Source organism: Apis mellifera, linkage group LG5 (genome assembly GCF_003254395.2).
Source record: "Apis mellifera strain DH4 linkage group LG5, Amel_HAv3.1, whole genome shotgun sequence".
NCBI classification, from domain to species: Eukaryota; Metazoa; Arthropoda; class Insecta; order Hymenoptera; family Apidae; genus Apis; species Apis mellifera.
The window spans coordinates 8,698-34,283 of NC_037642.1; the positions used below are offsets into that span (position 1 = coordinate 8,698).

At 20.0% G+C, this 25,586-nt stretch overlaps 2 protein-coding genes across 3 annotated transcripts; one reads left to right on the forward strand and one right to left on the reverse strand.

The window, feature by feature from the left end:
- Positions 1–20,265: 20,265 nt before the first annotated feature.
- Positions 20,266–23,075, forward strand: LOC725909 (probable cysteine--tRNA ligase, mitochondrial). The gene is made up of 8 exons (XM_026440835.1): positions 20,266–20,647; positions 20,855–21,150; positions 21,216–21,414; positions 21,511–21,773; positions 21,856–21,992; positions 22,082–22,204; positions 22,295–22,555; positions 22,649–23,075. The coding sequence occupies exons 1-8, from the start codon at positions 20,400–20,402 to the stop codon at positions 22,688–22,690; spliced, it is 1,569 nt and encodes a 522-aa protein (XP_026296620.1). The 5' UTR covers positions 20,266–20,399; the 3' UTR covers positions 22,691–23,075.
- On the reverse strand, positions 22,701–24,352 carry LOC551311 (ribosome production factor 2 homolog). 2 transcript variants are annotated; one of them, XM_026440836.1, is made up of 5 exons: positions 24,182–24,352; positions 23,833–23,965; positions 23,334–23,773; positions 23,113–23,257; positions 22,701–23,037 (listed from the first exon to the last, which is right to left on the reverse strand). In XM_026440836.1, the coding sequence occupies exons 1-5, from the start codon at positions 24,202–24,204 to the stop codon at positions 22,828–22,830; spliced, it is 951 nt and encodes a 316-aa protein (XP_026296621.1). In that variant the 5' UTR covers positions 24,205–24,352; the 3' UTR covers positions 22,701–22,827. The 2 variants fall into 2 exon arrangements, with proteins under 2 accessions (XP_026296621.1, XP_026296622.1); XM_026440837.1 differs by having other exon boundaries at positions 22,908–23,009.
- Between the last annotated feature and the right edge of the window lie 1,234 nt (positions 24,353–25,586).

The following is a 25,586-nucleotide window of genomic DNA, read 5'->3' on the forward strand; positions in this document are numbered from 1 at the left end:
GTGATCGTGTAAAAACCAGCAAACAAATCAAAATTACAAATTTTTTAAAGAAGATAGAAAGTGCAAAAAATCTAAATGAAGAAAAAAATTCTGAAAATAAAGGTCATATCGTTCAACTGAAAAAATGTTCTCGTTTGATTATACTGAGCAGTAATGAAAAAGAAATTTATTAAATTAAGGTCATATTAAATGAAAATAATATTTTTTATTTTTTCTTATTTTGTATTATATATATATTTATATTTCTAATAAAATTGCTTATATGGAATTAAAAAAAAATGTTTTTAATAAGTTTTCGGAACGTAATTCTTTTTGTATTGATTCTAGGTTTTATATAATATGGCTTCAATATCATATCATATTTGGAATAAAAAAAAATTAATCATGCATTATAGCCTATATTAAAAAACAATTTACTAATAAATCGATAAAATCAATCATTCACTAAAATTCAAGTTAAACTTCGAAATACTGATTATCATTTTACTTAACATTAATGGACAAGATAATTTTTGATTAACATATTTAAATTCAAATAATATATAATATATAATACATAACAATATATTATAAATAAAATATTATAATAATTATCATTAAAAAATAACATATTCACTATATCATTGAATTAACACATTTATTGTTTATTTCATTGAACAATACTGATCAGTTAATCAATGATTCAATAATTTCAAAATAGAATCTTAAATTATCCTTATATTAAAAATATTGATGGTTCTAAAAAGGACTGATTTTCTTATGATAAATAAGATTTTATATATCCATTTTTTATTATAACTTTACTTCTGTATTCTCTTTGAGAATGTTACCATACTAAAATAATATATTATCATATTAAAATAACATTTATTATTATTACATTTATTTATATTAAAGAAATATTTTTTCAATCATATTATCTTATAATCATTTCAAACATAGTTAATATTATAAATGCTAATATATTGTCTTCTTTTATTTTTTTAATATTATTAACGCTCTACAATAATTGCATATCATGGATTATGGATGATCCATTTTTGTTAAATTTTATGTTTATATTTATTCGTGTTATGCAATAATAATAGGCAATACCCGAAATTTTTTGCTGTTAATGTGATTTTGATGTTAATGAATTGATATTGTCGAATCGCTACTGTCGTATTTCCATAGCATTGAGTTAATATCCAAAACATATAATATTTCATAATTGTTAGTATGCACTATAAAACAAAGTTTTAATTAAATTGATCTATTTGACTTGTGTTCTAATCTGTATTTTATCTGGAGTAAATTGTATTTAACGATCTGTTTCGATTTTATGATTTTGAAAACCTATCGTAGATTTTTTCTTCAATAATTAAGCGAATTAAGAGAAAGTTAAGAAGAATAAAAAAGAATCACATTAGAGAGTAATTTCCAAACTTCACGAGAAGTTGCATCGTAACACATAGAAATCAGAATCCTTGCAACTACTTTTATAATATATCCTTCCGTAAGATATTTGGCGTACATATATGATTATTATTATATCTCTTATTCGACTGCTATTGTTTAAAAAATATATAAAGGAACTGTATCCATTTGTAATTACTATTAAAATATTTGAAAATGTTGGAGATATTGAAAATCAAATTCAAATTATTTAGATGCTTCACAAATTAACTTAATAGTTTCAGAAGTTACAAAACTTTTGAAGATTATAAATTTCGAAAATTTATTAAATATTCGACCGAATTTTCTTTCAAAATAATTCTATATGCAATATTTTTTTCCAGCCTAATTGTACGAATTTCCTTTAATTGGAAATATAGGAGGCTAATATGTAGTCGTGTTGGCCGATTACATACCCACTGAGAAACCACAATCCACCACTCAATATGAAGAGAAATACAAATTAAACTTCTTACAAATTTAAAAATTTGTTAATTTTTAAATTATTTAAATTAAGAAAATTCTTAAAAACTGAAAATTCAATGAATTGTACAAGTGAATTTTTTTATTTGCATATGGATATTTCAATGTTTTAACATTAAAAGTTTATAATAAATTAATTTTATTATTACACAGTGTGAGTTATATATCATAACAAATACATATTGCATGAATAAATATGGAATATTTTAATATGAATTATGAGTATTATTAGCCCAATATGATAGAAATGCAAAATAACGATATCATAATTTAGGATAAGGGATGAAGAATGCTATAGCTGAAAATTCGGCAAAGTCATAAAAAACCATGAAATCCAAAAAATTAATAGATATATTTTCTAATAGAATTTTCATCACTTATAATTTGCCAATCTTCGGACATAATATTCAATATGCATAACAAATTGCATATTTTAAACTATGATAATTATTGTAGATCATACATCATCAAAATGTATAGCCTTTTAAATAAGAAAAAAATTTATTCGATGTGTCTCTCAGTATCAAATCAGTGACATATATAGCCAACCCTAAGATGTTATGCAAAAGCACAGCCGTTAATTTTAAGCTGTTAACTATTCTATTCTATCATCTTTAAACGTAATACTGAAACGAAGCAAAAAATTTAATTATTAGTTATAAAAATTTTTGATCCTTTAGTACAACATGTATCTAAAAATATAATGATAGTAAAATGTAAAGCTTCATCTAAACATTTATCAGGTTAAAATATTTTTTTTTCTTTGTGATAAAATTAAAACAGACAAAATCTGATATCGTTATTTTTATTCTTCTACGTTTAAAGTAAATGTTGAGATAAAAAATATTATTTATTTATAATTATATATATATATTTAAAATATTATTCACAATATTAAAAATTAATTTAGAAAAATAGCAGAGTAGAAAAAACGCAGAGTAAATATATTTTTCGAACTAAATATTGCGTACATTTTTATGTTTTTTATGTTTCATTTATGCATTTGCCAAGATTATCAGGAGAATTTAGTTGTAAATATTAATTTAAATCAAAATGATTTAAGCATATCTAAACAACATTAACATTAATGATATTACGTAACAAGATAAAATAGTAAGTATTGATATGAAGATTCGTATTAATATTTTTTATGAAATATTCATTTTACAATAAAATTTTAGATCTCGATAATCTAATTACGTTACTATGTTGCAGATACACATCTTTCAATATGATACTTTAACAGTTAAAAGTTTATATGGAAATAAATTAAATTTGGATTCAACAACTCAATTTAGAATCAATTTTACATCGTATCGTTGAAAATGTTGAAGTAGAATATGATTGTATCTTATTAGAAGATAGTTTGATATCTATCTAATATGTTTTAGTATATTTAGTATAATTAATTTCAATGGATTATACGATTTTCTCGATTTTCTCATAAATCGGTTGAAAAATGAGAATGAGAAATAATATCGTATGTATAGAAGATCACTGCCACTGTCACGAAGTTGGACGAAAACGTACGTTTTCTATCGATTGCAAATCTGATTTATTGAGTACAGTGACGAATAATTCAACAATTTTTAACTATTATTACTAATTTATAACATCATAATAATTTATTACAATAAAAATTGATGTATCTTTAGTATTTTTATCATTTTATCACATCTTTATTACGATAATTATAAACATAATAATTGATATATTTTTATAAATTAAAACTAAATTTTAGATTTCTGTGATATTAGTTTTCGATTCAACTATAATTATTCATTTACAATTTTATTAATATATTTTAAATTCCATTTTATGTAAAAAATAATTAGAGATAATTTATATGTTATGGGCCGTTTTATAACTATAAATTAAAATGACGAATAGTAATCAATCGAAAATAACGAATTTTAATATGAAATAAAAATTAGTAAATAAAAATTATAATTGATATTGGATAATTCTTGTTTAGTTTGCTAATAAATTTTCTGCTAAACTTGTTGCAATTGAATTTAAATTAAAATTCAAATAATCATGCAGCATTTATTTTATTACTGAAATATCTAAATCATTTATTAAATTTATTTTTCATATCAATATACATATAATTGATCGATGAGATTGAACAAGATTTTAATATTACATTAATATTATATTACATTTCCTTCAGAGATCTGTAATCTTTATTCGATTTTTCACTAAATCTTAAAATCAGCTTTCAATCGATGTATATATAATAATATAATATAAATGTAATATATGATATACAATTTATTTCGGGATTGCAAAAATTATAAATTCATTCTTATTAAAAAATTTCCTACAAATAGAATAGTAATTGTATAATAGCTATTGCGAATAAAAAAATAGCTTGAAATAAAATTAAAAATTAAAAATTAAATAAAAAAATATTACAGATTAAATTAAAATAAAATTAATTATTAAAAATAAATTAAAATTTAAATAATAAATAAAAATAAATTTAAAAATTAAATTTAATTAAAAATTAATTAACAAGTTAAAATAAAATTAAAAATTAAAGATTAGTATAAATTAAAAATTAATAGTTAAAAAAATTTAAAAGTAACTAAGAAATTTAAAAGTAAAATGAAAATTTAATCAATAAATTAAAAATTAAAGTTAGAAGTGAAATAAAATTAAAAGTTGAAAATTAAAGCAAATTAAAAAAATAAATTTAGATAAAAATTGAATTCGATGTATTTAAAATACATAAAAATGATCCTAAATCATGTTTTTTCTCTAAAATCTAGATGAGACATAAGATAACAATGATTGGATTTGAATGTATTTTAGCTGCTCGAAAAATGAGTTTTTTTTTATAATTTAATTTAATTATTCTTAGATTTTTGTTATTTTTATTACTATAATACATTTAAAAATTAATATATTCTTATTTTTTTTTGCATTACAAATACAAAATTATAATTACAATTATAAAAATTGAAGAATATTTTAAATATTTTATATTATTATATTTTTATTATATATTTTTTTTAATTTGTAATATTAAAATATTATATTAAAATATTTTAAATGTTATTTATTAATTTTAAAATTGTTAAATTATATATATTATATATAATAAAAATATATAATTATATATATAATATAAATATAATATATATATATATATATATATATATATATATATATATATATATATATATTAATTATATATAAATAATAATATTAAATAAATATATATATATAAATAATATAATATATTATATATAATTATATATAATTTATTATATATTATATATATTATATATAATTTATTTTTAATATATAATATATATTATATATATAATATTAAATTAAAATCGCCAACTAAACGAAAATATCATGAAATCATATATGATGAAATAAAATTTCTAATTTTTGTTATATTAAAACCTATTGAAAGAATTCTTATATTATTTTAATATATAATAATTTCTATTCAGAATCATTTTTTTTATTTAGTATAATTTTATGCTTTTCTTCTGCTTTATTTGCTTTGTTTTTAATTTATTTTTAACTTCTTTCCTATATTTTAAATTTTATTTATTATGTATTTAATTCTTTATTTATTATGTATTTAATGATGAATTTCTTATTTTTTTTTAACTTTGTTATTAATTACTCATTATTATTATTAATTGAATTATATTTTAATTTTTGTGCGATTTAAGTGAATAAGAATCTGTGTCACTCAATCAATCAGGAAATCGTTAAAGTTCAACATTTAAACGAATGCACATGATACCATTAGTCTTTTGTCGTAAATCATAGAGAAGAATTGCATTATATCGATATATATATATTGAAATTTGTGAAATTTATTAAATTTAATAATATTTATTGAATTTGATGGTTTAATTTGTAGATTATTTTTTTTTTTAAATTAATATGTTTGTATTGAATCATTTTTTATAAGTATTATTAAATAACAATATTATAACAATATTTTATATTATTATATATATTTATATATTATTATACTTATATATTATTATATATTATATATATTTAATATTATTATATAAACAATATTAAATTAAATTGATTTTCTGTCGTTATCAATAATCTGTCCTAAAAATATCCGGATTTGAATTTAGTTATTGTTTTATTTTAATATTATTTAATGTAAAATTGATTTTTCTAATTTCTATTTATATTTATGCAGATTATCGTTTAATTAAATAATGAAATGATTTCAAAGATATAATAGATTATGCATCACGATTTTCATGCAAATATGACAAGATTTGATTTATTTTAATAGAAGAAAGTAATTATTATAACTTTCTCTTGCTTTTTAATCATATATAAAATAATTAAGAAATAAAAATAATTAGATGAGATTATTGTCAATCAATTTTATAAATATTCTCATATATTAAATATCTATTTAGCATTCGATTCAAAGGTGAGAATGTTTTTTCTAATAATACTGTCTGTTTAGAAAATAGAATTGTTTTTATTTTGATATTACATTCAAAGTAGAAAAAATTTTATTGTGTTGGCAACTAAGTAATTGCGGATTTCACTCATAGATGGTTTCAGTTGAATTTTTAGGTTTGCTGGAGTAGTCCATATGTAAAACATATTTTGTTATTTGATAGTTGGCAATTCAACTGTCAATCAGTAAAAAAAGTTTTTTGATTGGTTGCGTAGTTTTCGTTTGGCGTTCGTTGAAAAATGGAAAATCAAAAGGAACATTATCGTCATATTTTGCTTTTTTATTTTCGCAAAGGAAAAAACGCATCGCAAGCTCACAAAAAGTTATATGCTGTTTATGGCGACGAAGCCTTAAAAGAACGGCAGTATCAAAATTGCTTTGACAAATTTCGTTCTGGTGATTTTTCACTCAAAGACGAAAAACGCTCTGGTCCAGTTGAAATTGATGACGACTTAATCAAAGCAATAATCGATTCGGATCGTCACAGTACAACTCGTGAGATTGCAGAGAAGCTTCATGTATCACATACATGCATTGAAAACCACTTAAAACAACTTGGCTATGTTCAAAAACTCGATACATGGGTTCCTCACGAACTGAAAGAAAAGCATTTAACGCAACGCATTAACAGCTGCGATTTGCTAAAGAAACGTAATGAAAATAATCCATTTTTAAAACGACTGATAACTGGCGATGAAAAATGGGTTGTTTACGACAATATCAAGCGGAAAAGATCGTGGAGCAGGCTACGTGAACCAGCTCAAACAACATCAAAAGCTGGTATTCATCAAAAGAAGGTTTTGTTATCAGTTTGGTGGGATTACAAAGGAATTGTCTATTTTGAACTCTTACCACCCAACCGAACGATCAATTCTGTTGTCTACATTGAACAACTAACGAAATTAAACAATGCAGTTGAAGAAAAGCGGCCCGAATTGACAAATCGAAAAAATGTTGTATTCCATCATGACAATGCAAGGCCACACACATCTTTGGTCACTCGGCAAAAATTATTGGAGCTTGGTTGGGATTTTGCCACATCCACCATATAGTCCTGACCTTGCACCATCTGATTACTTTTTGTTTCGATCTTTACAAAACTCCTTGAATGGTAAAAATTTCAATAATGATGATGATATCAAATCGTACTTGATTCAGTTTTTTGCTAATAAAAACCAGAAGTTTTATGAACTTGGGATTATGATGCTACCTGAAAGATGGCAAAAGGTCATTGATCAAAATGGGCAACACATTACAGAATAAAGTTATTTAGTTCCATAAAAAAATTGTCTTTAATTTTTTAAAAAAATTCGCAATTACTTAGTTGCCAACCCAATATTTTCGATAATCGACTATTCGTAACTATATGTCGCTCGACATATTTCGATTTATTGAATTTCAAGCATATCTTCTTCTTCTTTGTCCAATTCAATAATCGAAATCGCAGTGCGAGATGTCTTTCTTCCGTCAAAAATGTCTTTGGATGTTTCGCTTCAGGTGACTAATCTATCTTAATTTCTAATTTTAATTTCTTGTTATTATATTCTACGATTATTTATATATATATTATATATATATATATATATATATATATATATATATATATATATATATAAAATAAAATATATTATATATTAATATATATTATATTATTATTATATGCTATATATAAATATACATATTTATTATATACATAAATAAATATACTATATATTAACTATATACTTACTATATATTAATATTTAATTTCAATAATTTATAATATTATTTATTAGGTATTATTATAATTGATAATTTTTTCAAGAAGAATAATTTATTCAATTTTTTGTATTAGCTATTACGTTTTTAAATTTATTCGAGAAATAAATATTATCAATTTCTAAAATAAAGTTGTGGCTTATTTTAATAGAATTACATTAAAACATTTTCAAAAAAATTTTATATATTTATTTTTAAAATTTTATTATTTTTTATGCAGATTACTAATATACTATAAGACAGGAAAAAGAAATTTCAATATGAATCATTTCAACAATCATTCAACACGATGATTAATCAGATAAGCGATAACATTTGATTTTTCATATAAAAAATATGTACATTTCTATTTTCTTCATTATTATTTTTTAGTGTAACAATATATATTTACTTGGTAAGTAATTCATAATAAAAACAGATGAATTATTAAGAATATTACGATAAAAATGGAAAAGATTAAACAAATTACATTCTTATTTCGAATATTTTTAATTACGTTTCGAATATTTATTAGAATTAGTGCAATTATCGATTATACGAAGAGATAATTATCTTTATTAAATATTTTCCATCAATTTAGAGTTTCATCTTTCTTATTTCAATTTTTATTTAAATAGCCATTATATATTTATATTTATATTTATATTTATATTTATATTTATATTTATATTTATATTTATATTTATATTTATATTTATATTATATTTATTTATATTTTATTTTATTTTTTTATATTTATATTTTATTTTATTTATATTTATATTTATATTTATATTTATATTTATTTATATTTATATTTATATTTATATTTATATTTATATTTATATTTATTTATATTTATATTTATATTATATTTATATTTATATTTATTTATATTTATATTTATATTTATATTTATATTTATATTTATATTTATATTTATATTTATATTTATATTTATATTTATATTTATATTTATTTATATTTATATTTATATTTATATTTTATATTTATATTTATATTTATATTTATATTTATATTTATATTATATTTATATTTATATTTATATTTATATTTATATTTATATTTATATTTATATTTATATTTATATTTATATTTATATTTATATTTATATTTATATTTATATTTATATTTATATTTATATTTATATTTATATTTATATTTATATTTATATTTATATCTTGTTTTAAATTATAATTTTTTATTTTATTTTTTATACAAATTCTATTTTCCTCTACTTTCATTTCCCAGCATCAATGGCAATGTTTGATTCTATCAATTTAATGGCGAGTCCTATGCATTTTTGTTCATTCGTCTGATCATTCATCTCGTGGTCGTAATCCGTCACGAAAGATCCAAATCGATATAAGTGAATTTTTATATACTTAGATTTTTACATAGTAAACACAGTGATTGCGGATATTTATTATATTATATTCGAATATAATAATAATATTTTGTTGTATTTTATTTATTAATTTACGTTTCGTTATATAATTATATAATAATTAATAAATATTTGAAATATTAAAATTGAAATACAATTTAATCCTATTAGTCATTTATCGAATTTTATAGAAACATAAAAATTAGAAGAAACGAATAAAATAGTAATTGGGAATATTGTCATATCTAACGTAAAATCGTTTATATGCTTTAAAGAAAAAGAAGATATGTTATAAATAATAATAATAAATAAAAGAAATATATAAAATAATAAAATAATAAAAAAATATAATAAATAAAAGAAAAAGAAGAAAAAAAACAAATAAAAAAAATAGAGTAATCGTCCAATTGCATCTTGTTTTCATTTTTCTTTCATTTTTCTTTGTTTTAAACAACAATAATTGTTCAGACACTAAATATAGTGTCCAGATATTAAACATTAGGTATAAGGTGATGCTACAAAGATAATGCCGTTTTTGAGAAAAAAATTTGATAATCTTTCGTTTTATATATTTAGAAACAATTTATCGTAGCTAAAGTGTTCATTTGATTTGATACTACATTTCCAACACTTTCCATGTCAGTCTCAACAGCAATCAGTATTATCTTGAAAAGAATCTTGCTGCAAATATGTGCGGAATAGTTTTTTGAGAAATGGACTTGTGTGTGGTTCCTTAAACTCATACTAAGAATTTTTTTTGGATTAGAGTCTTTCTTTGGATTAGTGGTCAATGAGGGAGCTGATCTATAGTATTATTGAACAGTATACCCCACTGAAGATTTGCAAACTCGCGAGATTAATATGAGATTAAATTTTTGAAACTATCAGAACTTCGAAAACCAGAACTATCTTTAATAATCTAAATCTTTCTTTTAGAATCTTCTATCTTTCAAAAAGTTTTTGAATTTAGAACTTTTTCCGAATATAATTTCGAATCTTGGCAACGTAAATCGTCATTAGCACATAGACTTTGCTTTTGATCGTTTTGTTAATTGAACTTAACAGCAAATTTGATAATAATTATTTTTATTATTACTTTATATCAAAGTTCCAGAAACGGGTTGAAGTTAACAATAATATAACATTAATTATAAACGTTAATTCAGAATTTAAAAAAAAAAAATTAAAATTCTATATTAATATATTAATTCTAAATTTTTTTCCCCTATCTCGATGTAATTAAATATTAATATATGAACTATAAATGATTTTTCAAAAATTAAAAATAAAAATATTAAAATCCCTATACGTACATTCACTACTGGGAAACAGATTCGAACAGATTCAGAAAGAACGGATTCATTAGTTAATGAGAGTAAACACCTATTTTTATATATTATTTTTGTTTCTAGCGTGGAATTTGTATATTAATCAAGACAGAGAGGGACAATAAAACAACAATTTAAATCTCGATATTTTAGACATAGAATTCAGAATATTCTAATGTACCCATATATAAAAAAATTTTTATATATTTATTAATATTAATATTTTATATTTTTTTATAATATCTCTTAATATATGTAGACTAATTTTAACAATAGTTTAATTTTTTAATTATTTCCTATTTGAGTAATTAAGATAATAATTATATATATACGAATAAGCTAAACATATTATAAATATTTTATTTTTATATCGTTAATTTATAGTTTCGAACATATTTAGCTTTCAGTTTTAGATGATTATTTTAACGGAAAATTTATAAATGGAAAATAATTCTCACCATTTTGAACATTCAAATTATGGCAATTCTTTTACTACTAGTAGCGTGTGGTATCAGAATGTGATATCAACAAAATATCTAAAAGCTATTCCTTGCAAAGAATTTCTCTTGGTCTTATTCCATCCCGCGAGGATTCTTTCCAACAGTGAATTATATATATTTCCATTATTCGTTTTAATTTTGATTATTTTATTTCAATACCTAAAATTTCACTCTTTAAATTTCATTCTTTTCTTTTATTTCGCTTATTTTTATATATTTTTTTTCAAAATTATCTACGACTAACATTTTTGAATGCAAACATTTAAAAATTAAATTAAATAAAATAAAAATATGTGCAAAAATATAAAAAAATTATATTTAATTATAATTAAAAAAATCGGAAAAATATTAAAAATACTAGTAAAAATATTAAAAGAATTCCAACAAGAACGATCAAAAAATTAAGGAAGAAAAAAGGAAATATTATTAAAATTTTTTTATATAATATTAATTTTATTTATTTAATATTAATATCGTATTAATTAATTAATAATAATGAAAAAAAATTATTATCAAAAATATTATTGATAAAATAAAAAATAAATCAATAAATTTAAAAAAACTAAAAACATTAAATTGCAATATCTATCTAACGTATTATAAAAACAAAGAAACGCTACAATAACAATTGATGAAATTTTAAAGATTAATATTTTTACAAATATTATAGTGAACTTGTTTCGTGGCATACGGTTGTTATTGAATATGCATTGATCACCGAAGACAGAACAGAACGGAATTCTTCTCTGCTTTTCGAATCAACGTTATCGCTATATGAAGAAATTATTAAAATGTAAATAATTACAATATTATAAATATAAATATTGAATAAATGAAATATTGAAAGATAAAGATAAAAATTTTATAATATATAAATCGATGAAATGGGGGATCAACTATTCGTCGAATACGATAATATAATAAAATAAAGAACAAAATGAATTTATTAAAAGATAAAAAGAAATAATTATCCTGACTGATAAATAACCGATAAATAAAATTTTAAAATATATATGTATTATATAATAATAAAAGACGATGAATAAAACAAAAATTTAAAATTTGCTTTTTTTATTTTATTTTCAATTTACATATTTTTTCTTTTTCTTTTATATTAGAATATTAAGATATCGAAAATTAAAATTAAAGGTTTAATCGTATTGATCATGTTAATCGTAATGATCACGTAAAAAGCATCGAATTTATAAGATAAAAATTTCATTTTAAATAGAAATTTAAAAAGAAACGAATAAAATTTAAATACGAAACATATTTCTAAAACTATAAATATAACTATTTTTATAACTATATATACTATAATATTTCTATAAATATATTTATAAAGTAAAGAGAAGATAATAACGAAGAATGAAAAAGATAAATAATAGATATAATAAGATAATAAATAAATAAATAATAAAAAAGAAAAATAAAACAGTCGATTGCATTTATCTCGTATATTTGTTTTTCTTTCGTTTCCCTTTGCCTGAAACAATAAAAAAAAATATATTGTTGATTCCTATAATATTAATATTATAGCAATAGAATATTATATATATATATATATTTAGATATATAGATAGATAATTAGATATGTAGATAGATAATAGTATATATATTATTTAGAATTTAAAATTTTAAATAGAATTTAAAATTAGAAATTAGAATTTAAAACTTTTTAAAAAATTTAAGTGTCAAGGATTATATTTGATAGGATAACTAGGATCAAATAGAGTAAATTGCTTGCGAAATTTATAAACACCTTATTTGGAGAAATTCCTATCCTGTTTTATTATTATCGCTTGAAAACTTCTATTAAACCTAAATAAAAAGTTTTTATCTAAAATATTATATAATTTTTGGTATCCAGTCAATACTTGTATATTTTTGATATATTTCAATCTAGTTCAGCTATCCTTTTTTTTTATCATGGAAATTCTCATTGGAAAGCTCAGCCCTACCTAGAAGAGAAAACATCGAAATGCCGGAATTTTATCAACCAAAACCTTCATAATGAAGGTTAGCGCTCTCTAGCGCTTTCGAAAAGGAGTGGGCAAATACGTCTGTTCCTCAGGTCCATTCACAGGCATGTTACTGAAAAAGCAGATAACTTTGCCCGAATTATACTTATCAGTGTGACCACATTGGCGTCAACACAGAACCGTGCTCTTATGACCTGAGCATTATGAAACCTAAATGAGGACTCCACAAGGTGATGCGATGACTTGATCAGGTCCAAATTTTGTTTATTGAATCGAAGCCAAGAAAGTACCATCACTTCTCCACTGTTCCATTATCACGAGGTAAGACAGTGAATACCTCCTTTTCCCTTCACCATCTTCTTATGCGATATAAAATCTTCACAGAAGGATTACGCGCCAATTATTTTTCCCCGCCAGCATGAACGGAACAATAATTCACAAAGAAAGATCCACTTTTATTCGATTAGAACACGACGGTCCTCCGCGAACGTTTCATACTCGGGAAGTATCAAGTCATATTGTGGGAGGGGAAAGGGACTGCGCATTATTCCGTGATTTCTTTTCCGATGTGACATAAGTAAGAACCGAAGTAATCGTGATAGCACCGGATATAGAAAATAGATCTCACGTGATCGAGGTTGACATTCATTCAGGACGGACAGAGTCCCGATGCACTGAGAAGTTGCGGACTTCATCACACAATATTGCTCTTACATTGGACGTTAGCGCTCCACCAAACTGATATCCTCTGCCGGCAAGTCGCCGTCGCACCAAGTCATATACCTTGATATAATACTTCTTCAAGAGATGCAAAGATAACAGTCCGACCAATATCATCGCTGCAACTTGGAAAACCATATGATACAATTTTGACGGCAAATCGGCGTTGCATCTGCCAAAGATTGTCGACTCTTCGACAACTTGCCATCAGATTGACTAACACGGGACATTGTGTAAGATTAGGTCACACCACCCCCAAATAGAAGAAGGAAACATTTTTCTCAGATTCTATATTTAAAAATTGCACAATTACTCTTCTTTATCCAAAGATAATATTTAAGATTATCTTCTTTACCCGAAGATAATAATAAATCCAAAGATTTACAATAATCACGATTGAGAATGTTTCCCGTTTGCAATTATCTCAGAAAATCATATGTATCTCTTCTATGTTCGGAGATATAGCAGTTCAAAAATTTCACGATTTTAAAAAAATTGCAAAATTACATCTTCTTTATACATCAATGTACAATAATGGATGAGTTCTATTTAAAAAGGAATGTTTTCTGGTTGCTACAATCACCACAGAAAATCATTCAAATATTCCATAATTTAAAAAATTACAAATTTAGGTCTTTTTTCTAATATAATTCCTGAAGTCATAAACGTAGAGAAAGGATTGAAAGTCTATTGCAAATGTTAAATAATATTATTCCAAATTAATAATATAGAGAATTAAATCTCGCTATTAAAAAAATATATTTAAAATAGAATATTATGATTAAAAATGTTTATTAATAATTATAATTATAAAAATTATTATAAGTTAGAATATATTTACATTTTTATAATTAATTTAAATTTGCAATTATAATGTTTAATTTTAAAAGATTTCATCAAATCAACAAAAACTATGTATATTAATATGGATTGAAAAATTTAAATTTTTTTATATTTTATAATTCTATTATATAAACTATTGTTATATTTGTTGTTATAATGTAAATTTGTAAAAATATTGATAAGGAAAATGTTTAAATTATTTACTCTTTTAAACTTTCAATTTAAAGACTTTCAAATAAGAAAACTAAAAATAGTTCATGACTTCTTAAAATATATATTTATTTCATCGATTGATATTTGTTTTTTATTTTTTTTTTTAATGTTAAATATTATACTTTCATATAGATTATGATATTATTATAGATTATAATATTACATTGATATTATGTATTATATATTCATTGCAATGTTTTAAAATTATGTTATAAATATATTTATATTTTATATTGTATATAATATATATATTATTATATATAAAATAAATATGAATATGAATTACATATTATATATACGAAGAATTTATATTACAAAAAAAAAAAAAAACAAACGTGACGGCCGAATACAATATTAATAATTTAAATTTATATTAACTCTTAAAATAACATTCGATATCAAATTGTTATAATTTAAAAATTAAACATACGTGTTAATAATATTATTTTAACATAATTTGTTATATAATATATAATATATATAATACATATATATAATATATATAATTTAAATAAATTAATTAACAAATATAATAATGGATAAATATAATGAATTTGTTTACCGAATAAAAAATACCAATATTAACAAAGAATATATACGAAAATTTTTCATAAAGATAAAAATTATTTATTTTGTTAAAAATTTTATTTATCATAATTTTTTAATATAAAAGAATACAATATATATTATACATATACATATATACTCATTTCTTTAGATAATTTCATTTCATAATGATTCAAGATAAAGCAAAATTTTAAATTATAAAATATTTGATTCTATCATGGGATATAAAAAAAAAATATATTTCCAGAAGAAATTGTATACAAAACATGCAAAAATGAAAATTGATTTCACATATTTAAAAAAATTTTTTGTTCAAAAATAAATTATTCTCTATATAACATTGTAATATGTTGCTATATATAGTTATTATATATATATATAATAATTAATTATAATAATTATATATATATTATATTATATATATATAATTAAGTTTTCATTAAAATCAAATCTTTCATAATAATTCAATTTCTTTACAAGATAGTATAAAAAAATTTTTGTGACTGTATATTAAATTACAAGTAAGATCTCAATCAAATTAATAGTAGTAATATCGGTAGTCTAAGTGTGTAATATAATTTTTTAGATAATCCAATAATTTATATTATTACGTTTCATGTGAAATATAAGTTATATTACAATAAATATACATATATTTACATATATGTTTGTTTCAATCAGTTTTTTCAGCTTTTTTCCTTCTTATCTATCAAATTATTTTTCAAATTACTAGTACTATATTATATTTCCTTCTTTTTTTTCGAATGCGTTCTTTTTTTAAATGCGTAGGAATACTGTTAACGAAGATATCATCAGATTTATATTTATTTTTGCACATAAATTCATCTTCAATTTTTTTCTAATTCTTCAATTACATATCATTTATTATATCATTTTCAAATTTCTATCTAATTTCACTATGCCAGTATCTATCATTGAAATACATTAAATATATAAAAATATATTAGATAGATATCATATTATCCTCTAATAAAGAACAATCACATCAAAATTTTCGATGAAATTAAATGGAAAAATTGTAGAGATATAAATAAAAGAAAAATTTATTATTGCATTTCATGACTAATATTGACTATATATTATCCAATCTTATATATAAATTTTAACAATTTCTTAACAGTTTGTCAATCTATTTTTTTTCTGAACTATTAATTACTTTATAAATTACTTGTACCTAAAATGCTCTTTTTTTAAGCAATTATTAACATTTCAAAAAATCTATTGTTTTTAAGCATAAAAAAAAAATGATCAGCAAGATGTTTTAAGCTCAGACTCGTCGAGTTACAATGAATTTAAGTCTAAAAAAAAGATTTTGATAAAAATTATAGCTGTACTGAAAAACATTGCTACGCTATTTAGAATTCGATCAGAAAGATGGTTTCTAGGATTCATGTTAAATCGATTATTCATTAATTCTGCCCTGAAAAAACAATTATTATTAAAACGTTTAGCCTTTTGAGGAAAATTGCTGTTACGGCCAAATAATAATTGGAAATCGTTTAGAGTGACGTTTTAAAGCATCATTTTAAAGCACATATTCGAGTTTTGAATTATGGAATAAAAAAACGAATTTGATAACAATTTCAACTGTTGAAGAAAAGTTTCTGTTACGGACATACTCTGCTTTGAAATTGTACTCGTTGAGAGAGAAAGTTTTCTAGCTCAAACTCAAGTCAAGTTGAATTCCGCCATAAAAATTCGATCATCATCAAAGTTATAGCTTTTCAACACTACAAACACTGTTACTGCGAATTTGGCTACGAAAACGATCAGAAAACACAAACTTGTGTTATCTAACACAAACTCGCCGAATTATAGCAAATTTTACTATAAAAAATTGATTTTGATTAAAATTGTAACTTTTCGACACGAAAATCATTACGGCGAATTAATTTAAAAAATATTTGTTGTTTAATAATAAATATCATTTTGTTCTAGTATTGCATAATATAATATAAGAGTGTATCACATTCTCAAAGAGAATATAAAAGTAGCAAAGTTATAATAAAGAATGAAATCTTCTTTATCATAAGAAAATCGATTTTTTTTAGGGTGATCAATATTAATATAAGGATAATTTAAGATTCTGAAATTATTGAATTATAAATGATCAACTGATCAGCGTTAATGCAACGAAATGAATAATAAATATATTGATCCAATAATACAGTGAATGTTTTATTTTTTACTAATGTTTTATTTATAATGTATTTAATGTTATATATAAATTTATCAAATTTATCAATTTTAAGAAAAATGATGACCCAACATTTCAAAGCTGGAGTTAAATTTTTGATAAGTGACTGATTTTATTTATTTATTAGTGATTATTTATTAGTTACTATTATTAGTAAGTAATTATAAGTAGTAATTATTATTACTACTATTACTAGTAGTTATTTATTTTAAACACTTCTTATTAAAATTAATTTTTTGAAATTTTTTGAAATTTAAATTCATTTATCATTCTTATTTATTATTAAAATTATTAAATTAAAGTATTTTAAAAATATTTATTATTGGTGTTTTTTAATATATATAATATACTGTAATGATATAATGATTAATTTTTTTATTTCAAATATATAACATTAATCGTTCATTTCTTATAAAAATTTTAAATTAATTTTTTATGATAACAAAGAATATAAATAAGTGAAATGTTGTCAAAAATTGAAACAATTACAAAGCAAAATATAGAAAAAAAAATTATATGCACAATTGTCAATTTTAAAATAATGCAAACTATTATAAATTCAATAATTAAGTTTAGATTTATCATAAAATATACCAAAATTAATATTTTGAATAAATTAGTATTTTGAACAATTTCTTTGAATTTGTGTAATTTAGTTCATTCATAATAAATAATTAAAATAACAAATAATTATTAAATGCAAATATTTGAATTAATGATTTAATATTAATAATGATATTTTTTGTAAAAAAGATATTTAATTGAATCGAATAATAAAATAAAAAATTCAATTTAAAAAAAAATATCAATAATTAAATATTCGCTATGCATTCAATAACAGAACAATATCAAATTATATTTATTCAAAACCATTCAAACTTGTTTCTGAAATTTTAATATTTATTTTAATATTTTAATATTTTAATATTATCTAAAATTATGTTTATTATCGAATGTTAATTAAATGAAACATCATGTATAAAAATTATTGAAAATGCAATAATTACATTAAATTTCAATTAAAAATTGATTAAATCTTTTGTAAGATTTTGGAATTTTGCAATTTCAAAAATAAAGAAATATCAAATATTAAAATATGTGAAACTAAAAATTCAAAGTTTTATTTTAAATATTTTTCATACACTCTATCAAATGAATGAACATTTTATGGGCATCAATCTTAATTTCTTAAGTTTTATATATATATATATTTAAATCAATATAGTATATTATATGTCCTTTAAATTCTACTTGTTGTCTATGGAAAATTGGCATTCTATTCATAATGATATGAATTAAGATTTAAGAAAAAAAATAAAAATAAATTTAATAAAAATTCAGTAAATTAATATTTATATAATTATAATATATATAATATATATTATAATTATATTTATTATATATAATTATATAAATAATAATAATAATGTAATATAATATATATATAATAATAATAATAATAATAATAAAATTATAATTATAATATATATTTATATTTAAATATTTTTATAATACTTTAATTTTTTTATGATATTATTATATGATAATTTATTTAATAAATTAATTTATTTTATTTAATAAATAAAATACTTCAATAACGATAATTGAAATTTAAATTTTAAAATAAATTAACTTTAATGTAACAATAACATTTGAATCTTCAGGCACAATGACTAATAAAGAAATCCAATCTTTTCTATTTATATTTTTCATTACATTATTATATACAATAATTATAATTTATATTTAGCATCAAATACTATATAAGAAGTATGTAAGGTTTCATATAATAATATCATAGTAAATACATCTATAAATTTTATTGTAATATCTATCATCATGCAAAACCGCCTTTACTATATGTTTATTACAAAATGGTCCCTCTTAATATAGATTTTGATACCAAATATAAATTATTACGTAATAAATTATATAAGAAGCAATGAATACAAAAATTTGAAAATAAATTAATATCAATCAATAATAATTATAATTACTTTTTAACATTTTTATTTACTTATTATATGAAAATACATTTGTTTTTCCGAAAAATAAAAAAAAAACAAAAAAGATTAGATTTCTTTAAGTCATTGTTAAAAAAATTCAAACATTAAAATTTAACATTATTTTAAATACTTCTTATTAAAATTAATTTGTTTTGAAATTTAAATTCATTTATCATCCTTGTTTATTATTAAAATTATTAAATTAAAGTATTTTAAAAATATTTACTAAATTTTATTTTTTAATCATAATTCATGCCATATCATAAACAGAATATCGTAGTATTTTACAAACAACAATCAAAACCCAAATTCCCCAAGGAATTTCTTCAGCTTTAATAATAAGATTACAATCTATCTTATATTTTGTCTGTGGTGAAACATAAATGAACGTAAATTTTATATAATTAAATTATGAAATTAAATTTTATTGTAAATAAAAAATATAATAAAAAATATTGTTTGTATATTTAATATAATAAAAAATATAATAAAATGAATTTAATCATAAAAAATATATTTTCTTATAAAGTAAATAAAGTATATCATCAATTTGTACATACTGAAACGAAGTTAAAAAAACAAATAAAATGGTTAACACCTGCAGGATATAAAACAGATATTGTAATCTATAATCCAATAACAAAATGTAAAGTACCCTTAATTTTAAAAAATAAAAATATTCTAACTTGGTATGTATGTGGTCCTACTGTATATGATTCTGCACATATAGGTCATGCAATGTAAGTTTTTCTTTTAAATTATTAATTTTGTATTTGAAATATTTATTTTATAAAATTAAAATAAAATTTTTCTTACAAATATTCATTTCTATGAATCGCATTAATAATGTAAATAAAAATTAAAATTTTATTATTTATTTTATTATTTTTTACAATTAATTATATAGAATAGAACAATATAAAAATCTTTCAAATTTTATTTTAAAGGACTTATGTACATTTGGATATTATCAGAAGAATATTAACAGACCATTTTAATATAAATATTGTAATGGCCATGTGTTTAACAGATATAGATGATAAAATAATAATACGTTCAAAAGAATTAAAACAGAATTATAAAGATTTAACGAGATATTATGAAAATGAATTTATTAAAGATATGAAAATGTTAAATGTTATTAAGCCTCATTTATATTGTAGAGTTACTGATTATATACCACAAATTATTCAATTTGTAAAAAGCATTGTAGATAAAGACAATGCTTATGTTTTAAAAGATGGTAAAAAAAAAAAAATAATTACTTATTATTACTTATTATTAATTTCAAAAATGTTTTATTTTTAGGATCAGTTTATTTTGATACATGTAAATATGGAATGTATGGCAAATTATCAACACCATTATTAAATAATTCTCATCCAGATAAAAAGTCTGCAATGGATTTTTGTCTTTGGAAAGCAGCTAAAGAAAATGAACCATGTTGGAAATCTTTATGGGGTTTTGGAAGACCAGGGTGGCACATAGAATGTAGCACAATTGCAAGGTAAAAAAGAATATTAAAATATTTTTATTTCATTTTATTTAATTTTATTAACTTAATTTATATAAATATATAATTATAAAAATATATTTCAATTAGTATAGTTTTTGGAAATTCTGTGGACATTCATAGTGGTGGTATAGATCTTATGTTTCCACATCATGAAAACGAAGAAGCACAATCTTGTTCTTATCACGAAGTAGAACAGTGGGTAAATTATTGGGTACATTGTGGACATTTATCTTTAAAGGATGTAAAAATGTCAAAAAGCCTTAAAAATGTTATTAGCATAAAAGAATTTCTTAAAAAATATACAGCAAATCAATTTAGAATGCTTTGTCTACTTTCTAATTATAAAAATGGTATTACATTTTAAATAATTTTTGTATAAAATATTAATTAATTTTAAATTAAATTTAAATATTGAACTTTTTTATTCTTCAGAATTAAAATTTTCTGATGTTATAATGAATAATGCAATAGATATATTACATAAAATTGAACATTTTATTAACAATTGTGATAACTATATTGCTGGAAAATGGAATATTGGTAATATAGATGAAGTTTCATTACTTCGTGTTAGTTATTATCTTATTATTAGTATTTAGTTATTTTTATATAAATGTATTTATATTATATTTTTCAATAAAAATAAAATTTATTTTAGTGTTTAGAAGAAACAAAAAACAATGTTAATATTGCATTAGCAGATGATTTTAATACTGTACAAGCTATAAAATCATTAATAAATCTAATTGATATAGGAAATAAAATGTTACATGATTCTAAGGTAAATATAAATTTATTAATATTATGTATTTAGAAAATATTAACTTACTAATAATAATAATAAAATTTAAAAAATTATTATATTAAATAGGATAGCAATATCACTTATGGTACCTGTATACCTGCTATAGCTGCAGTATTAAATTATATATCAACAATATTTTCAAAATTTGGAATTTCAAATTCTTCAACAACAAATGATAATAAAATAAACAATCTCATTGAATGTTTAATTAAATTTAGACATATTGTTCGTAATAAAGTTTTAGAACATGATGTAAAAGATAAAACTTTACTTATTGCATGCGATAAAATACGATCAGAACTTTCCACTTATGGTATAATAATAAAGGTATTACATTCATAATTTCATAATTCATAATTTTTAAATTATATATTTTATATTCTAATTCTATTTTTATCTCTATTTTTATTTTATTTTTAGGATTGTAAAACTAAAACAATTTGGAACATCAAAAGATATTAAACAAAAATTAGCAAAAATTCTTTTATTATAATTGAATATTTTTAATAAAAAATGAAATGATTAAAATTTACATTTATTTTTATATTAGTTTTAGAGAAATAATTTTTTTAAATTAATATTAATTACTATTAATAATATTAATTACTTGAATTTATTTTTGATTTTTTTGACTTAATATGATTATTTTCCAGATTTTTCCTTTTCATTCCATTTTTCTTTTCTGCTATTGTTTTTTTTAATCCTTTCATCTTTCTTGTCTGTATAGTATTAATATTTTGTATTCCAACATGTATACGACCGAAGGTTGTTCCAAAATTATCTGTGGATATATTCTTCTTCTTCTTAATCTATTATTGTAATTTAAATAAACAAATATATAAAAAAATCTTAATAAATCACTATTTTCATAATAAAAATGTTACCTTAAGTTCTTTTGGTTTTTTACAAGCTTCTTTAAATAAATCTTCAGAAGCAAGTTTTATACGTCTACAAATTAAATTTGCTCTCGGACCAATTTCTTCTAATTCAATTCTTGGCACTCTAGAATTGGACTTTTTCAAAAGTATTCTAAAATATAATTTTATGAAATAAAATACATTTGAAATCATTTTATATAATAATTTCTTATAATAAATAAATATACCTATAACTGCGTAAAAATATTTTATTTTCAACAATAGTAAAACTTAAAACATGTTCAAGACCTTGTAATCTAATCTTTTCTACTGGTTCTCTTTGAAATATATCTATAAATAAATTTTTAATTTTATTGTATTCATGATTATTTTCAAAAAGTTCTCCATTAAAAACTAATAAAGGTTTAATTCCTTGTGATATTTTTGAAATTTTAAAATCTTTTAAGCCTTTATAATTTTCTATACCGAATTCTGCCATATCTAATAATGTACATTCATACATTCTTCCCATTATTAGGTTGTGAGGACGTTTTTTATTATGCAAAGCAATCATGAAAAGTGATGCATTATACTTTGCACAAAACTTTTCAACAGGTGTTATATCTTCAAATGGCAATATATCATTCTTCTTTTGCATCATCTCTGCATCTGGTTTTTTTAAATTATACTAAAATCAAATATTGTCATATTAATTATATAAAATAATTTACTGTTATCAGAACTTACCAAATCTTTCATAAAATCTACTACTATTTGTGAAGTTTTTTTGCTTTTAAAACACAAAATTTGTTTAACATTTTCTATTAATTTCGCTTCTTTTTTCAAAATAGCTCGTTTACCTTTATGAGTAGTTGGTTTTCTATAATAAAAATTATATTGATTTTTAAAATAAATAATATACATCATATTTATAAAAGAAATTTATTTTAAATATTTATTTTAATATATTTATATTTTTAATAGAAATAAATAAATTTAATATATGAAATTAAAAAATGTATTGTAAAGATATGTTTAATCATAACCAAAAATATCAGTTTTCGGAACTTTTCATATAAAAATTAAAAATACTTACACTATTCTATTTATTACAGTCATATTGGTAAGTCAATTTCAAAAAATTGTAAAACTATAAAAATATTGAATGAATAATTATTCTTTAAAACATATTACATCAGAACACATGCCATTATAAGATGTCTAGTAAGCACAATTATATTATATTAGTGTTAGTGCATTCTCTATATTAGTGTATTCTTAGCATAAAAAAAACTTAATGAATATATATAGCAATAATTTGTCTGCATTTTACGAAATTATTAATCTTTAATAAATAAATAAATATTCAATTCTTAAAAAATTATTTATTCTTTTATATTATATCTTTTTTATTCTATTTATTCTGTACATATATTACATATGTAATCTACAAAAATGTATATGATTAATATAAATAATAAGTTTCTTCAATATTGATTTGAAATTAATATATATATATATATATATATATATATATATATATATATATATATATATATATATTTATAAATGCTACTATCATATATACACTTTACATAAATTTTCATTAATATTTGATTAATATTTTAAATTAAATTTTTTAATTTCATTTTTGTTGTCCTCTTTTCTGCATTAACCTTTTATATTTCTTTTGTTTTTCCATTTGTTTTTGTTTCCATTCGATTCGTAAAAAATCTTCTTTAATTAATATTAAAATTCATTTATAATTCATTTAATTGAAAAAAAAATGAAAAAATTTTTAATTAATTTACTTTTTTCTGGATCTTGTTCTGATTGAACAATATCTTGCTTTTTATAATATTTTATGTCACTTGAAATTTCAACATTAGGAATCTTTGATCTTATTATTATCTGTTATACAAAAATTTGTTCTTTTTGTTGAACCTTTATAATATATTATATAACTTTTATAATATATAATATTAATAATTTATAATATTAGATTTTATATATTATAAATATAATATATCTAAAAAATAAATAATATAATGATATTTTATTTAAATTTTTAATTTATAAAAAAGTTAAAATTCTAAGAAACAGATTTTTGTTTTTCTTCATTATTTTTGTGAAAAATTTAAAAATTTAAAAATAAAATTGATTGATCACATGGTTTTAATATCTCATTTATTTTAAATAATAAATCTTCTTTTTGATTATTAAATATAAATAAATTTGATCATTTTTTTGGTAGCTTTTGAATTTGTTTTTATTTCTCCACCAAAATCTAATAATACTTTTTTAAAAGTATCCGTAAGAGAACCCTAATAAAATAATAAAAAAAATATATTTCATACATAAATATAAGATATTCAAATATTGAACAATTCTTATAATTTTTGCAATATATTGATAAATATATTGATAAACCTTTCAACATCCTACCTGTATAACAGTATCCTGTCTTGATGAAATGTTTTATCTTATAACTGAATTTTAAC